Genomic DNA, 15,362 nt, shown 5'->3' on the forward strand with positions numbered 1-15,362 from the left:
CATCACTCCCAGGGGAGATTTGTTGCCATATATATATAGGCAGTGATGTGTGTGAACACACTTAGGACCATCGGGGCACTTTTTTCCTCTTTAGGAGGTTTTTTCCCCCGGCTTGTATATACGCCCATCACTCTAGGGCTAACTAATCTTTTGTACATTGACACAATCTAATACATTGTGTGTTGTGTGCATTCTTGCTTCTTCTTCTCCAAGCTTTGTGTGCTTTCCTGCAACCCTAATTCCAACACTTCAGCCCATCAAGACAAACCAGCAAACCGCTGGCGCAAGCACTAGAAAATCACGTTTTTTCTAGTGCCTATTTTTCTGAAAAAAATTGAGATCTTGTCTACACCACCAGGTACAATGGCTCTAATTCCTCTTGGTCCTAGGGGTTTTCAAGGGTGCTCTACAAGCTGGTGAAGACAGTTTTTGATTTGATCAAGTCTACAGTGAGATCCAAGCTCTTCATCAAATCTGTAGGTGACTTTGGTAAAACAGAGATTAAGCATTCAATGTTTGGTCAAATCTTGTGTTTCTTGGCTTAATCCTCTACTAGACTAATTGCTATTGATGGCCTTGAAAGGATTTGAGCTCATTTGAACTCTAAGGCCCCAAATCTGGACTCCCTGCATACTCTGTTTTTTGCACACAAAACAGAGGATTGATTTGCTAATCAATGATTAATCAACACTAATCACTATATTTTGGTGCAATTGAGGGTTCAAATTAACCATTAGGTATCTGATACAGATCCCTATAACTTCAGATTGCAATTCGGAGATGGTTTGATACTCCAACCATTCCGTACAGATTTGTTACCCTTGGTTTAATGTAATTTCTGGTGAATTTATGCTGATAAATCTGTTGTAATCATCACCTAAACACTAGATTGAGTTGTAAAAGGGTAGAGACTACAACTTCAAGATTTGATAGTTCTTAATTTTGAGAAGGCCTACAACAGGGTGAACTAGGGTTTTCTTGAGGGGACTATGTGCCGGATGGGCTTTCCAATGGAGTGGGTCCGAGGTGTTTCCGAACTTTACTCTGCCTCTCATAGCCAGGTGCTTATTCAGTGGGCTGAGGAGACAGATTCCCCCTTACTCACTTGGTCCGACAAGGTTACCCTCTCGCACCCTTCCTTTTCTTGTTTGTAGTTGAGGCCATGAGCAATTTCCTCTCCACCTGATCTCTTTACAAGGGCCGCGCTTACCTATCCGTTCACAGGACGAGCTGCCTTACTCAAAGTTCATTGATAACATAGCAACATACATGTCCCAAGAGGTTCACTGATGCGCTCGAGATCTTGTATCACACATTCAGCGCACAAATCAACGAGCACAAGTCGTGTGGTTTTTGGGTTGGCTCATCACCTGCCCGACTTGGAGGCCAATTGAGGCTTTTGAGTGGATCCTGTGTGGCACTCCTGTTAGTTATCTTGGATGCCAGGTTGGCATTGATATTTTCCTGGAGCAACAACTAGCCCCTCTTCTTTATGAGCATTTGGTGGCAGTTGTTATACTGGAGTTCAACCATGCTTTCTTTAGCTAGCCGTGCTATGGTGGCAAACCAAGTTCTTCTCGCCAGCATGTGGTACCTCACTTCTTGCTGGGCCTTCTCCCAGGCATGCATTGGTCAAGTTCAATGGTCAATCCACAACTTTCCTCTTAGTTGTGGTAGTGATGGAAGGCCCGCACACGGCCCAAGGTGGCCTAAAGAGAGATCATTTCAGCCTCGCCATCAGAGGGGCCTCGACATCATTGATCCCTTTGTTCAGAGTCGGGCCTTGGTGGGCAAGTTGATTGTTCATGGAATCCTTCCGGGTGGTACCCTAGAAGGACTTTCTTTTTACTTGGATCTCAGCCTGCACCCCTGTTCTGGGTGGTCCCTGGCCCGAGAGTCCAAGATGGACCTTCACAAGAATGTGAGGCCATGGCTTTAGCCCTGCATTCAAGGACAAATTTGCAACGAGCTTCCCTAGAGCTTGGGACCACCTCAGACCGGCCCTTCAGCAATCCTCCGCTTCAACCGAGGCACACCTTCAATAGCCCTTGATATAGAACCCTCTGGTTGGGTTACCCAGTGGTCACATGCTAGGTGCCCGTCCGCTTGTATCGTGGGGAGCTCTGAGCATGGGCCTAGTGCAATACCTCAGAGATTGATTACTTTTTCAAACAGCTTTCCCTAGAGGCCCAGACGAGGAGCCTCATTGAGATACGAGGCAAGGACAGACTTAGCCTCGACATTGATTCTTCCATCCCCCAAGAGTGGCCTGAACCCCCTCACTGCAATGGCTAAGAAAGTTCACCAGAAATGACATACCCTTAGCAGTCCATGGTGGGATGAGAGTTCAGGGCTCCTCACTTATAATCTATCGGACCTCATGGCAAACTTGTCAAAGGAGAGCCCCCTTCGAAGGATCTCAACGGATGTACTATGCAAAGAGTACTGGTGATTGGTTTTCATGAGCATGCTGGCACATCAACCCTCCCACCTGGCAAGGTTTGGCGGCTATGGTTATGGGAGGATCACCCACTCACACACCTTCAGTGGGACCCAGAAGAGCGGACATGGCAAGATCCCTTTTGCCAAACCAGAGGCTCGCGGCACCTCCTTCTTTAGCATAGCGCATGGCTGGGCCATAGGATTCGGATGCCCGAAATTGAGAGCACCCCAACAACAGCGAGGCACTGGCAATCCCGAGGCCTCCCTCAATTTCTTCTAGAAGAGACTATGGGACAGCTTTTTGGCTGAAAAAGGCTACTCTTTCTATGGCACGTAATCCATCGGAGCTTAGCGGTTGGCACTTGTTCGATCGAAGGTAGATGTGCAATTTGTTTGAGGTGTGGCCATCCACAAGAGTCCCAATGTATTGCCTTCAAGATTTCCCTTGTTAGGCGGAGGATTCTCCGCATCTTCACTATGGGCCGAGCTCCTTGGGGACTGGCACTACACGTTGCTCATCATCAGATCTCGACAATTCCAGTTCCAATCCCCTCTACAATTCACTAGACTCCAAGCTCTTGCCAAAGATGTGGAAGATTTGCAGTAGTATTGATGCGTGGCATATACGGCAAGCTCGTTGCAACAAGGCCATTGAGGGCACCTACACTACACCAGTGGAGTCCATCCAAAGCATATGGCTTGACATCATTCACACTCTTTGTGGACATTAGGGAAACCTCCAAGGTGGCTCTAATCACATGCAGGAAGCCTTGTGAGGCCTTTCTATGGACTTGCAGCACGGCCCATTTCTCACTATCAGTAGTAAGCCCACCCAGTATTACAGACCGCTGGTTTGGTTGTTCCCTCCTCCCCATTATATGAGATAGCCCCCTCTCCCTAGAGCGGCTAGCCTGGGGAGGAGAGCACCACCCCCTTTTTCATTTTGATTATCGCTTTCTTATGGAGTTGAGGTTGTACTTGGCCCGCGTGGCTGTTTTTTTGGTAACTAATAGAAGCATCTCTTTTCCAAAAAAAAAAAAAAGGAATATAGTCTGCAAAGTGATTTACGGGTGTTAGGGTTCTGCACTGCAAGATAAGGATTACGGTTATAGGCTTCATGGTTGGGGTTAGGAAAATTGGCTGCAAGGATATTAGAGTTGTGGTTACGGGTCTTCACTAAAAAAAAAAAAGTTATGGTTACGGTTAGGGTTACAAGCTGCAAAAGAATAGGCTACGGTTCCAGGCTGCAGGGTTATGGGCTAAAGAACAAGGGTTATGGTTGCGTGTGCGTGTGACAGGGAGGGGGGAGGAGGGGGTGGTTTTCTAAAACCAAGACTACTACATTAAAAAGAGAACAAACTGCAAGAAAATTCACCCTTGTGCTATTTTTAAAATAGACAAGCCTCACACAAAAAGAAAAATTTGCCAATACATAGATGCTAATTATTTTACACTTAATTGACTTGAATTAGTCACAATCAGTGGCCCATATTCATTCATCTCAACCACAGAAGTTTTCTTCTCGTCCTCAGAAGAGTCAATGCTCTCTGACATGTCAGGGCAAATGTAGGTCTCCGTCCTATCTGTCCTAAATGCCAAGTAGCATATGAAACCAGCATATGCGAGCAAACTACAAGACCCCAAAATTCCAATAGCCCATAGCATTGGCTTCTGCACTGTGCTCATATGAATCCACTGAAGAAACTCACTTGAGAGATAGAACACGTTTATGAGGATTATACAAGAACCTATTACCCAAGCCAAGCCAGCAACCTGCACAAGGTGAAGAACAAAAGACCAATGTCAGATAAGACACCACAGCGATACAAGATTTGTAAGTGTCTTTGTCAAAGTGCATGCCGTTTATCCAACTGCTTCCTTCAATCTGTCTCAAACATCACTCTTTTAGAAAGGATTCAACTGGCTAAACACCACTCTTTTAGAGTGGAAAAACAATGAATTGGCTCCCTAAAACGCAAGCCTGACCTAGGTTCTGACCTCAAATTCTGGATAATGTGGCTAAGTTGTGATCGATTGCCAAAAGGTGGCTTGACATGCATGAAGAGTAAGTTGTGACCACAACTCTAGATGATGTGTGGCTAAGTTGTCATTACTAACCAAAATGTGGCATGAAGAGTAAGTTGTGTTGTCTTACTCTAGATAACGTGTGACTAAGTTGTGAACGCTAAACAAAATGTGGCTTGATTGGAAGGGGTCTTAAAAGAGACCCTCCTCCCCTGCCACTTCCTAATTCCATTCCATTCTCAACTCCTTCACAGTATCAAAGTAGCTTGTGAGGGGGGTTCAAGTAAATTGCTCGTTAAAACAAACTCAAATTTGTTTGAGGAGAATCAGACTTGCCTTTTTTGAATTGACATGGCAGCCCATCTTCACATTATTGCTGGTAAACTTCAAGAGTGGCAACAGAGCAAAGGGCAATTCAAAAGATAGTATCATCTGTAACAGCATACGAAAGTAGTATTAGTAGCATTTCCATCTATCTTACCATACAAGTCAAGTATTGAGCCTTGTCCAATGTACGGATGGAAGCATTGTTTCATTACCATTAAACAGAAATAGATGCAAAAGGCCAATGAGGTGATAGCTCAAGTGGTAAAGGTGTTTGTCTAGGACTAGGAGGTCTTGGGTTCAAAAACCCACAAGGAGCTTCCTCGGCTGCATCGCCTATGGGCGAAGTAAAAAGCACCTACAGGCGGGAACCTACGGGTCGTGAAAAATGATATCTATGGGAGGATCTTGGGCTTAAGGCTAGTTGGGAAAAAAAAAGATACAGAACAAACATGTGGCTAAGCTAGAAGACCTACCGAAGATGCAATGATCAACTTGCCAGCACCACTAGATCCTCCAATCAGTGATACAATCAAACTTGGCACGATTGCAACACATCGTGTTAGCATGTTTCTCATCCATGGGGCAAATTTGAGCTCCAAAAATCCCTGCAGTTTGAAAGAGCAAGCCCCATGTCGACATTAGTAAAATTAATGGCAAACCACCAACAGAAGTAATGAAAGAATGCATACGATGATACCTGCATAACGTACTGGCCAGCATAAGTCCCAGTTATAGTGGAGCTTTGTCCCGAGGCTAGCAACGCGATAGCAAACAATGTTGAGCTCCAACGTCCCAATGAATTCTGCCAAACAAAAAGACGGCTATTGATATCTCAAGAGACATAACCTCCTTATTATGGCCCCAAAAAAAAAAATTCAGTGTATGACACAGGCTTGATGAAATGCACCTCATATCTGTATGACTATGATGGCTAAATGTTAGCTGTAAGATAAGATGTCCTCTCAAATATAGACTACAGTGACATTACTTACTTTGAGAAGAAAGGCAGCACGGTTGAGATCAAGATCATCACAACTGGCTGCATCCTCAGCAGAAATCTCTCCACTGTTGCAAACAGCTCCACTTACGGAAACCACTGCCACATTTATGATAAATGATACTAGCAAAGCAAAACTGCATTCTAAAAGGTTGTATCTGCAACCATCCTGCATATAAAGGAAATCAAAAGAGTCATTAGTGAAAGAAAAACAAATGCCATCTGTAACTACAACCATACATAGGGAAAGTGTGTCAAGAACCTTGATTCCTTGGACTGTTCGAGGTGTTTTCCTTGTTAAAACTAAAGCTGAGTGAAGATAGAGGTTGTGCCTGCAATTTACCCGTTCACACTGTTTGAAAATTTACCAAGTTGACATATCTTCAAAATGAGCTACAGAGAACTTTTTTTTTTAAATTGCTTTTGCTAAATTCACACTAAGAAGAATGACACTGAAAATTTTGATGCTTCTTTCAACCTAGTCTACTATACATTGCAAAAAGCTCACAAGCTCCCTATCTACTAAACATTTTACTAAATCTTGTGCTCTTAATGTCACGTGCACCCTGCACTCAGGTACACAGTGACACACTGGCATGATCTTCAGTGAAGCATTTGTACAGAAGTAGAACCTTCTCTGTGACCCCATTGAGAGCCCTCAGTCCAAGCCCCAAGGACAGTCAAGCACAAGCTACGTAGGTCAGTCTCTGAGCTTTAGAGGTCAGTCAGTTGTCAGTCCTCTTAACCCACTGGAGAAAGCATCATTCAGGAACATGTATGTATCAACCTTAGCATTAGTTGCATGTAAAGCATCGTAGGTGCATTCACATAGAGGGGGGCCAGCCCCAAGGCAGCCAAGGCCTTTGCCTCACACTCGGGCAGCAGCCGACAGGAATTGCTACAGCACCCGACCAGCATCTGTGGGCCAGCCAACTGCTGTGCAACAGCCCAACCAGCATTTAATGACCAGCCGACAGGGAATGTTGTACCCGACCAGCATTTAATGCTGTCCGACTGGCATCTTGCAGTCGTGAGGGTATTTTCCTACAGCCGACTGGTATTTCATCAGTCGTGGACTTCTTGCTTCAGCCGACTGCTGTTTGAGGGGGTATAAAAGGCATGGCCTTATTCCCACAATGGATATTCAGGTATTCAGCAGAAACAACTTCAGTTTGCAGCATCCTACTCATCTCCAAGCAACAAGGAAGAATCCTTACATCTCAGCCAGCATATGTGCAGTCCTTCAATCATCTGGACTTGCATCAATGGCCAAGGAGAGTCTTCCGCAGAGCCTCGGGATGGCTGGATACTCCGTCGACATTTGGGCCTCCTCGTTCTTGTGTTGGGCATTCATATCATTTGAACTCAGCATTGTACAGCATTTCTCCAAAGAATAATATAAGCAAATACTCCTGCTTGCAGGGGGGCCCCCCTTCAGTGGGTATTGGGACCCAATACGGTGTCGCATCTACATTCTACATTCTCTCTCCCTACTCTCTAAAGTTTATTCTACAGATTCTCACCACATAAAGGTATAAAGAAGGCCCTGTTGTGCATTATCATGATCAACCTCAATGCATGTAATACTCAAAGAACAGGCTCTGAACAGAGCAAGAAAAACTTCTGTGGTCTTCTCCAAGCTGTTGAAATCTGTTGTAGGCAGCCCTCAACTGACCCTGTTTTTGTTTTTTTTTCTAGGAAGTGATCCTTCTATTAGTTACCAAGAAAAACAGCCGTAATGGCTAAGTACAAACTCGGCTCCACATGGGGAGTAGAGTCAAGAAACATAAAAGCGGGGAGGATGCTTTTCTCCTCCGGCTGGCCGCTCTGGGAGGAGATAGCTATCTCATAGAATGGGGGGAGGGGGAAACAACTAGGGGGAGGGGGAAACAACCACACAGGTGGTATATAGTGCCAAGGGCTCACCACCTCTATCAGTGAGAAAGGGACTGTGACACCCGATCCTCAAGAAGGCCTCCTCGCACTTCCGCATGCGATCCCAGCCACCCTGAAGCTCCACCCACTGTCCATGGAGAGTATGAATCATATCGAGCCAAATACTCTAGATGGACTCCACTGGCAGGGTTGAGGGTGTGTCACGTGCACACCCAGTTGGTGTTCAAGTGACATGGCATTCTTATTAAGCAAGGCCTTCATGAGCATTATCCAGGCATTCGAGCATTTATCGCAGCATGTACCACAGTGTATGGGGCTTCTATAGCACCTACAGCAGTGCGTAAAGTATTAAAGGCATTTAGGGCATGTAGCATATCAGGTCGTGGCTTGTGGAACGAGCTGACAGGGCCTGGTCAGCAGCCGACTAAGCATTATCATTCAGTCATAGAGATATTACAACCAGCCGACAACAGCATCTAAGGCATTTATGAAGTCATGATGGTCCAGATATGCAGGCCGACTGTAGTTCACTGGCCAACCAGCAGTAGAAACTCATATATAAAGTCATCCAGTGGATCATCTCAGGATCTGGCATCTCCTCAGTGTTTCCTTCATAGGGAGCAAGGGGGGTCAGCAGTTCGTCATCATCATTCAGCAGATCAGCAGCATACAACCCATGTAAGTAGGAATCGCATCATTCAGTCCTATCTAATCTCCAGCATTTTCCAGCCTGTGGAGCACGGGATCAGAAGCAGCATTCAGTTTACAGTAGACAGCATATTCAGCATACAGATAGAAGTTAGCATTAAGTTCATCTCCTACCTTCTACATAGAGGAAAGCCATCAGCCAAAGGGTGGACCTCAGCATTGGAGAAGGGAACCTTCAGTCAGCATCAGCATTCAGCATATCTCTCTTCCCGAGATAGATATTAATCTAGGACAGGCATAGATCTATTCATAGATCCTTATTGTAACCATTCATTTAATATAGCTGCATTGCATTGCATTGACACCATTGTCTATCGCTTAAGTATAATTAATTAAGTACACTTTAGTTAAGCCTAAGGTTGTTTTACTACAATCAATCCCTTGCATGTCACAGGGTGCCTTCAATGGCTTTGTTGCATTGAGCTCTCCACATGTGCCACGCAGCGATACTGCTACAAATCTCACAACTTTGGCTAGAACCTAGGTCTAGTGACCAATAGATGGAGCTAGGATTGCCACTGCAGAAATACGAAGGTGAGACTTGAAGGGCTAGTCCCCCACCCTCCTCCTCATATACCATGACGGCCTTGGCAACTGTGCCCCATGTAACTGTGGAGGAGGGGGCCCGGTACATAGCGAATATGCGGAGAATCCGCTGCCAAATTTGTTGAGCCATCGGGCAATCCCAATGGCAATGACGTTGGGACTCCTAGGGATGGCCACACCTCGAATAGACTGTTGGCCTACCTCCAATGGCCAGCCAAGTGCCAACTGCCAGGCTCCAATTTGCCAGCTACCATAGAAAGGGAGTGATCTTTCATGGCCAAAAACTATTCCACAGCCTCTTCCAAAAATCTAAGAGAAACTGAGAAGGGAGGCCCTGAGACTGCCAATGTCCTACTGCTGTTGGAGTTCCTCAACCTCTGGCATATGAATCCTACGGCCCAACCGTGCAGTGTAGGCAAAGAAGGGGGTTCCTGGGGTCGTGCCATGTCCACTCCCCCAGGTCCCACTAGAGGTGCATGAGAGGACAACCCTCCCAAATCCACAAACACCAGAATCTCTCTGGCCACCTTGGTTGGTGGAGGGTCTGTGCAACTCATGCGCATGGAAACCAATCACCCTCACCCTCTAGAAGGTACATCCTCTGGAATCCTCCATAGGGGGGCTCTGCTCTCTCAAGTCTTCCATGAGGTCCAATAGAGAAGGTGAGTAAGACGGAGCTCTCATCCGTGCCATGGACTGCCAAAGGTATGTCATGCCTCTTAAACACTCCCAACCACTGCACGGCTGGCAATTGTGTCTGGGATCTGCGTCAGCCACTTCCAAGGGATGGAAGAATCGATGTCAAGGCTAAGTCTGTCCCTGCCCTGTATCGCAGTGAGGCTCCTCTCCTAGGCCTCTCAGTCCTGGGAGTAGCTACCTGAATGTAAGCCAATCTCCAAGTGATGTTCAAAGCTCCTCATGATACATGCGGGCAAGCCCCCAGCATGTGACCACTTGGCAAACAGACCAGGGGGTTCTAGATCAGAGGCTGGGAGATACTCCTCAGATGTAACAGGACTAGACAGTTGAAGCGCCCGCTTGAGATGATCCCAAGCACGCAAGAGACTAGGTGCAAATCTATCCTCAAATGTAGGGCTAAAGCCACGAGCCCGCAGCTCTGTGAAGATCCATCTCGTACTCTGGGGCCAAGGGCCTCCCAAAATTGGAGTGTGGGCGGAGGTCCCAGCCGAAAGGAAGTCCATCCTTCCAGGGCTCGCCGCCCGGAAGAAGGCCACGAACTATCAACTTGCCCAAAAGGGGCCGGCTCTGAATGAAGGGGTCGATGATGCCTAAGCCCCCTTGCATCACGGCTGAATGATCACTCTCTAGGCCACCTTGGCCTGGGTAGACCTCCTGTCACTGCCAACCCACAAAAAGTTATCAAACACTGAACCTGACCAATGCAAGCCCAGTAGAAGGCCCATTAGGAGGTAATGTACCACATGGTGGCGAGAAGAACCTGGTTCGCCACCACAATCCGGCTAGCTAAGGAAAGCTTGGTTGAACTTCAGTATAACGTCTTCCGAATGCTCCGAAGAAGAGGGGCTAGCTACTGCTTCGGGGAGATATCGATGCCCACCTGGCATCCAAGGTAGCGAACTAGAGTGCCACTCGGGATCCACTGAAAAGCCTCATGGACACCACGTTGGAGCGAGTGATGAGCCGACCCAAAATCCACACAACTTGTGCCAATTGATCTGTGCTCCAGATGCACAGCCGCACCATGAGATGTATACATAGTATGTGTACTGCTAGCATGCCAGCCACTTGTACTATTAGGTGAAGATCTCTATCGCCTTAGTGAATATTCATGACAGTACTACATCCCCCCTAGCTATGATGACACTTATAGAGCTCAATCAAGCAGCTCCTCCTCCACATGAGCCCCTGGAGCCCTGTCTCCGGAGCGGAGAGAAAACTACTCATGGCCTTGGCTACAAACAAACAAACAAACAAAAAAAAAAAAGGTGCCAATGGACAGCCCTGCTAGATCGAGCAAGAAAGCATTTGGCTCCTTGAATGAGAACCTCGCTGTGTGAAACCTCAACTGACCCGTTTTGATTGTATTTGGAATGAATCTCTTTTTCAAGAGTGATCTCTTCTTACCTGGCTCCAAAAGACTCGTAGAATATGTGTATTATGCAATGAAGAGATAGAAAGTTCTATTCACGGAGCTAAAATAGTAGGCCTACTTGCATCTATCTTTGTCTATTCTAGGCATCCTGCCTGTCCCTCATAGATCACGCTCACAACATGAACGGATATTTCTGCTATACTCTAACTCTAACTAGTAGGCCTGCACCTGATTGTCCTGAATGTGGGCCCCTCTAGTCCATGCAGCATTGCGTTTGGCATTGTGAAGAGAGGCCCAAAGAGTTTGACCAAGGATTGTCTCACTTATGTCTCTTATTAAGAGGGCATTCTATCTAACATGGGGAATGATTGCATGGCTCTGTCAGAATACGCAGCGGAGATGATGACCAGATCTGAGAACACGAGAGCAAAACACAATGCAAAAAATAACAGCACGAGAGAGAAATGAAATGAAATGATATATTAACGTCTTCAGAAGGCCAAAATGACCTATGAGACCAAAAAGGTTACAACAATTGGTGGATTTGATACAATGTCTGTGTAAGAAAAGCTAAAAACAACTAAACAACTAACTGAAACTGAAACAACTATGAGGAAAAGTACGGTACTAGGAGCTCCTAATGGATAACATCTGGGAGGAAAACTCTAGCAACAAAGGTAAGCATCATACACATCACTATCCAAAGATGTCTCTCATCGGTCGATGGCGGATATCCTCAATGTCCTCCATGGTGAGTACTCTGACTGGACGTCTCCCATGCCATGCTAGTATGGTCCTGATCCTCTGTTGTAGTCTCTGCCGGTGTCGAGATGGGCCTCTCATCTTGGGGCGCCTGGACCGCCCCAGCTCTATAGCCCGATCAATCAGTGTACCTCTAGTGCGGCTATACTCTGGGGCTAGCTGCAATGCCTGCTGGCCTGACTGCTCAATCTCTGGTCGAAAGAAGTCTGTAATCTGCCTCTGTAGGTGTCTCTCCCTCTCTGATCCCCTCCCTCTCAAGAGACCCTCTCTATGTCTACGAAGCTCCAGCAAGTATAATCCGAGGCATCTCTGATCCTGGAATCTCACGACTCTAGAAAGTGGTCCGAAACCCTCTCTAAACAGGCAGTGAAAACGGCCTCGTATCTCATAATATACTGGACAGTGACATATGTAATGTAACTCTGTCTCTGGCTCCATCTGGCACAGCTCACAAATCCTGGCCTCAGCTGGTACTCCTCTGAATCTGCCAGTCTCAATCTCTAGCTGGTGTGAGGATGTGCGCATTTGACCAATAGCACACCGTACCCCATGAGAAAGATGAGTATCCATGTAGCAGGGTCTAATCACAAACCCATCCTGCGTGAGCTGGAGAAGATGATCTCTAGAGAGAGAGAAAGAAAGAAAGAAAGAAAGATATATTAACGTCTACGAGAGGCCAAAGTCGGCCTATGAGACAAAAAATAATAATACAACTGTGTTCTTCCGGTCATCGGAAGAAAATAAACAAAAGAAAAAGTGTGCATGTGTCTGGATACAACTGTGAATCATCATGGATCGGTGGAGCCCATATACAAACAATATAAGGGGGGTGGGGATGTGGATGGAGTGCTAAGGCAAGATGCATCTCTATATGCTGAAGGGGTAGTACAAGCATGCTATGCAGATCTATGTCTAACTCCATCCAGTGCCATAAGAGGGATATAAGATATCATACATCGCCGATGCTGAGGCTGTGAATGGCATGAACATGTACCCTGAGTCTAAATGAAAGCGAGCTAGCCTCTCCTGTGTCTCCATCTGGTGTCTCATTCGGATAGCTGCCATCTCTCGGTGACGGAGTCGGGGTGCTCTATATCCAGTCTGTCTAGGTCTCCTCCTGGCTCTCAATTCCTCTGCTCTCTGTGCGGTCACCCCACGTGGTACATCAGCTGGCACTGGCATAGCTCTCTGGAAGAAATCTGTGAGCTGGGACTGTCTCCCACCCCTAGTGAGAGAGAGAGAGAGGCGTGTAACTCTACTCTATATACACAAGAAGATCCCGGGAATGATACAACATGTGGCAAGGGACAGGGGGCCATTTTATATCGCCCCCCTACAGCAGTCGGCCTGCTGTAGGGCAGCCGACAGGCTCAGCATCTCCACAACCAGCCACATGTCCCAATCGGCCAGCTGTCCTGAGTTAGCCAGCACATCTGTGGTCGGGTACATGCAGGTACAGTCGGACAGAAGCTAGAACCTCCTGCTAGCTCAAGACTGCCACCCAAGCCGCAGAAAAATAGGGAAAAATGTGGGGAAAAATACAGGGAGTGAGGAAAAATGAGAAAACACCTACAAGGGCGGGCACACCCACAACAAAGGCCCTGGTGTCTACAGAAAGACAAGAGATGACCTCTAACACCCCCTCTCAGCTCCTGGTTTTGAAACCAACCACAGGGAGCTGGGGTGCCGCCTGAGCAAATCCTGAGATAGCGACTTCATGAAGAGGTCCACCGTACTGTCCTCCGTCGAACAAAACTCTAGCAAGATGTCATCTTCAACGATCTGTTCATGAACAAAGTGCCTCTGGATGACCGTGGATTCCTCCAGTGGAAGCCCAAGCCTGCAATGCAACCTTTGCAACCTCACCACCTCACAAACAGCATCACAAGCAGCCCGGTACTCTGCCTCTGTCATCGACAAAGCAAAAGATGACTGCCTCTTACTGCTCCATAAAACTGCTCCTGGGCCTGAAGTAGATCTCCTCGTGTCTGGATCTCCTCTCCAAACTGAGTCACTCCAACCGTGGAGTCGGACTCCATCAATCAATCCCCCTCTTGTGTAAAAGAGTCCATGATCCTTCGCATGCCGCAGAAACCACATGATACGCAATCCTGCCTCCCAAAGAGTCATCTGCAACCATGAGCTCAACTGCCTCATCAGGAAGCTCCCGTCCAATCTGGTGTCCATCAACCAGATCAATGAACCATTCTGCTTCTGATCAAAGAGGCATTACACTGCTCACAAGGATCAACACCTCTTAATGGTGCAAAGCCAAGTCCTGGAAACCTGTTGAAGACCACGCAAGGCCTTCTGAAACCTGTCAACCACCCCCTCTGAATCCGGAACCACAAAGCCTCGAGAATGCACCTCCTTCTGCAAGTAATCAACTGCCACCTGCCTGGCTTTCCGAAAGGTCCCCGTGGAAAGAACATCCTCATCTACAGGAGTTTCTTTGTCCCGAATACTACGAGACATCAGAGCATAAGTTACCTGTTCAGTTTCCTCTGACTGACGAACATAAGAACTACCAACATCAGTACTGGGGAAAGTTCCTGCCAACTGCTGCCATCTACTGGCAAGCTATCCACCATCTGGTCCAGAAAAACCTGCACCTGCAGCGTATCCACACTTAAGTGGCCATTATTAGACTGCCACTCATCACAGACCTGAGAACCTGGGAGAGAGAGTGCTGAAAGCTTGTAAACTCCATTCTCCACTCCGCCTTCCTAAACTACATGGCCTGTTGCCTTGTCCTGGAGAGCAACAAAATGCTCATCAAACTCCACCCGTACGCCAGTCTTGCAAACCTGATGCACTGACAACAGATGAAAACCAAGCGACAGAACATACAATACCTCGGAGGAATGCTTCCCCCCTCTGCCATCGGGAACTATCTCCAACCTGCCCTCACTGTGAACTGGGACAGTGGATGTATCCCCAGTAAGAATGTGACCAGAATACCTGCAGAGATCCTGTAAATCTGAACGGGAAGGAGTCATGTGCCTAGAAGCACCACTGTCTAGAATCCACTCCCGGGTATCCGTTGCGGAGAATCCTCCAACCTCCTCCCTACCTGAAGAAAATGAAGCATCGGTGTCCATCACCTCCAGGTGCACAAAAGCCGGAGTCTTCATGATTGCTGCGGAGGAATCTTCACCCTTCTCGTCGGTCTTTCGGTTGGGACACTGCCTCCAATAGTGGCCTTTCTCGCCACAATCATTACAGGTCCTCTCTGCCTTTAGTTTCTCGCGGTCAGTAAACGGACTTCCTCTCAGAAGACTTCTCCGATGAAGCGTTTCCTTTACCCGTGTTACGGCCGGTCGACCGTTGGCCAGTTAAGGCCTCCGAACCTCCACCCTGAGGAGGGATCGTGAATGGTTCCTCCTGGTCCAAGACCATGGGCACAAGCTCCTCCCACGTGATGGTGCTGAGCCTGCCACTAGTAATTAAAGACGAGTAAAATGCTGAGTATTGAGAGGGCGAGTGCGACAGCAACGTTATGGCCATGTACTCTGGCGATATCTCCTTCCCCGCCTGAAGAACTTCCTGCTAAAGAGACTGCAGCTTGTTAATATGCTCCCGCAT

General features: G+C 47.2%; 1 protein-coding gene across 1 annotated transcript in view; it reads right to left on the reverse strand.

Annotated features, from left to right (window-relative positions):
* Positions 1 to 3,877: 3,877 nt before the first annotated feature.
* LOC147641430 (metal transporter Nramp6-like) overlaps positions 3,878 to 15,362 on the reverse strand; it is a 96,442-nt gene continuing 84,957 nt past the window's right edge. Inside the window, exons 8-13 of the mRNA XM_086821361.1 lie at positions 6,054 to 6,123; positions 5,787 to 5,960; positions 5,492 to 5,596; positions 5,268 to 5,399; positions 4,804 to 4,899; positions 3,878 to 4,215 (exon numbers count right to left, since the gene is read on the reverse strand). Of these exons, the coding sequence (XP_086677487.1) occupies positions 3,886 to 4,215; positions 4,804 to 4,899; positions 5,268 to 5,399; positions 5,492 to 5,596; positions 5,787 to 5,960; positions 6,054 to 6,123 (907 nt within the window). The 3' untranslated portion in view covers positions 3,878 to 3,885. The remainder of the gene's footprint in view (positions 4,216 to 4,803; positions 4,900 to 5,267; positions 5,400 to 5,491; positions 5,597 to 5,786; positions 5,961 to 6,053; positions 6,124 to 15,362) is intronic.

Source organism: Cibotium barometz, chromosome 2 (genome assembly GCF_041138505.1).
Source record: "Cibotium barometz isolate CiBa-2024 chromosome 2, ASM4113850v1, whole genome shotgun sequence".
Lineage (NCBI taxonomy): Eukaryota > Viridiplantae > Streptophyta > Polypodiopsida > Cyatheales > Cibotiaceae > Cibotium > Cibotium barometz.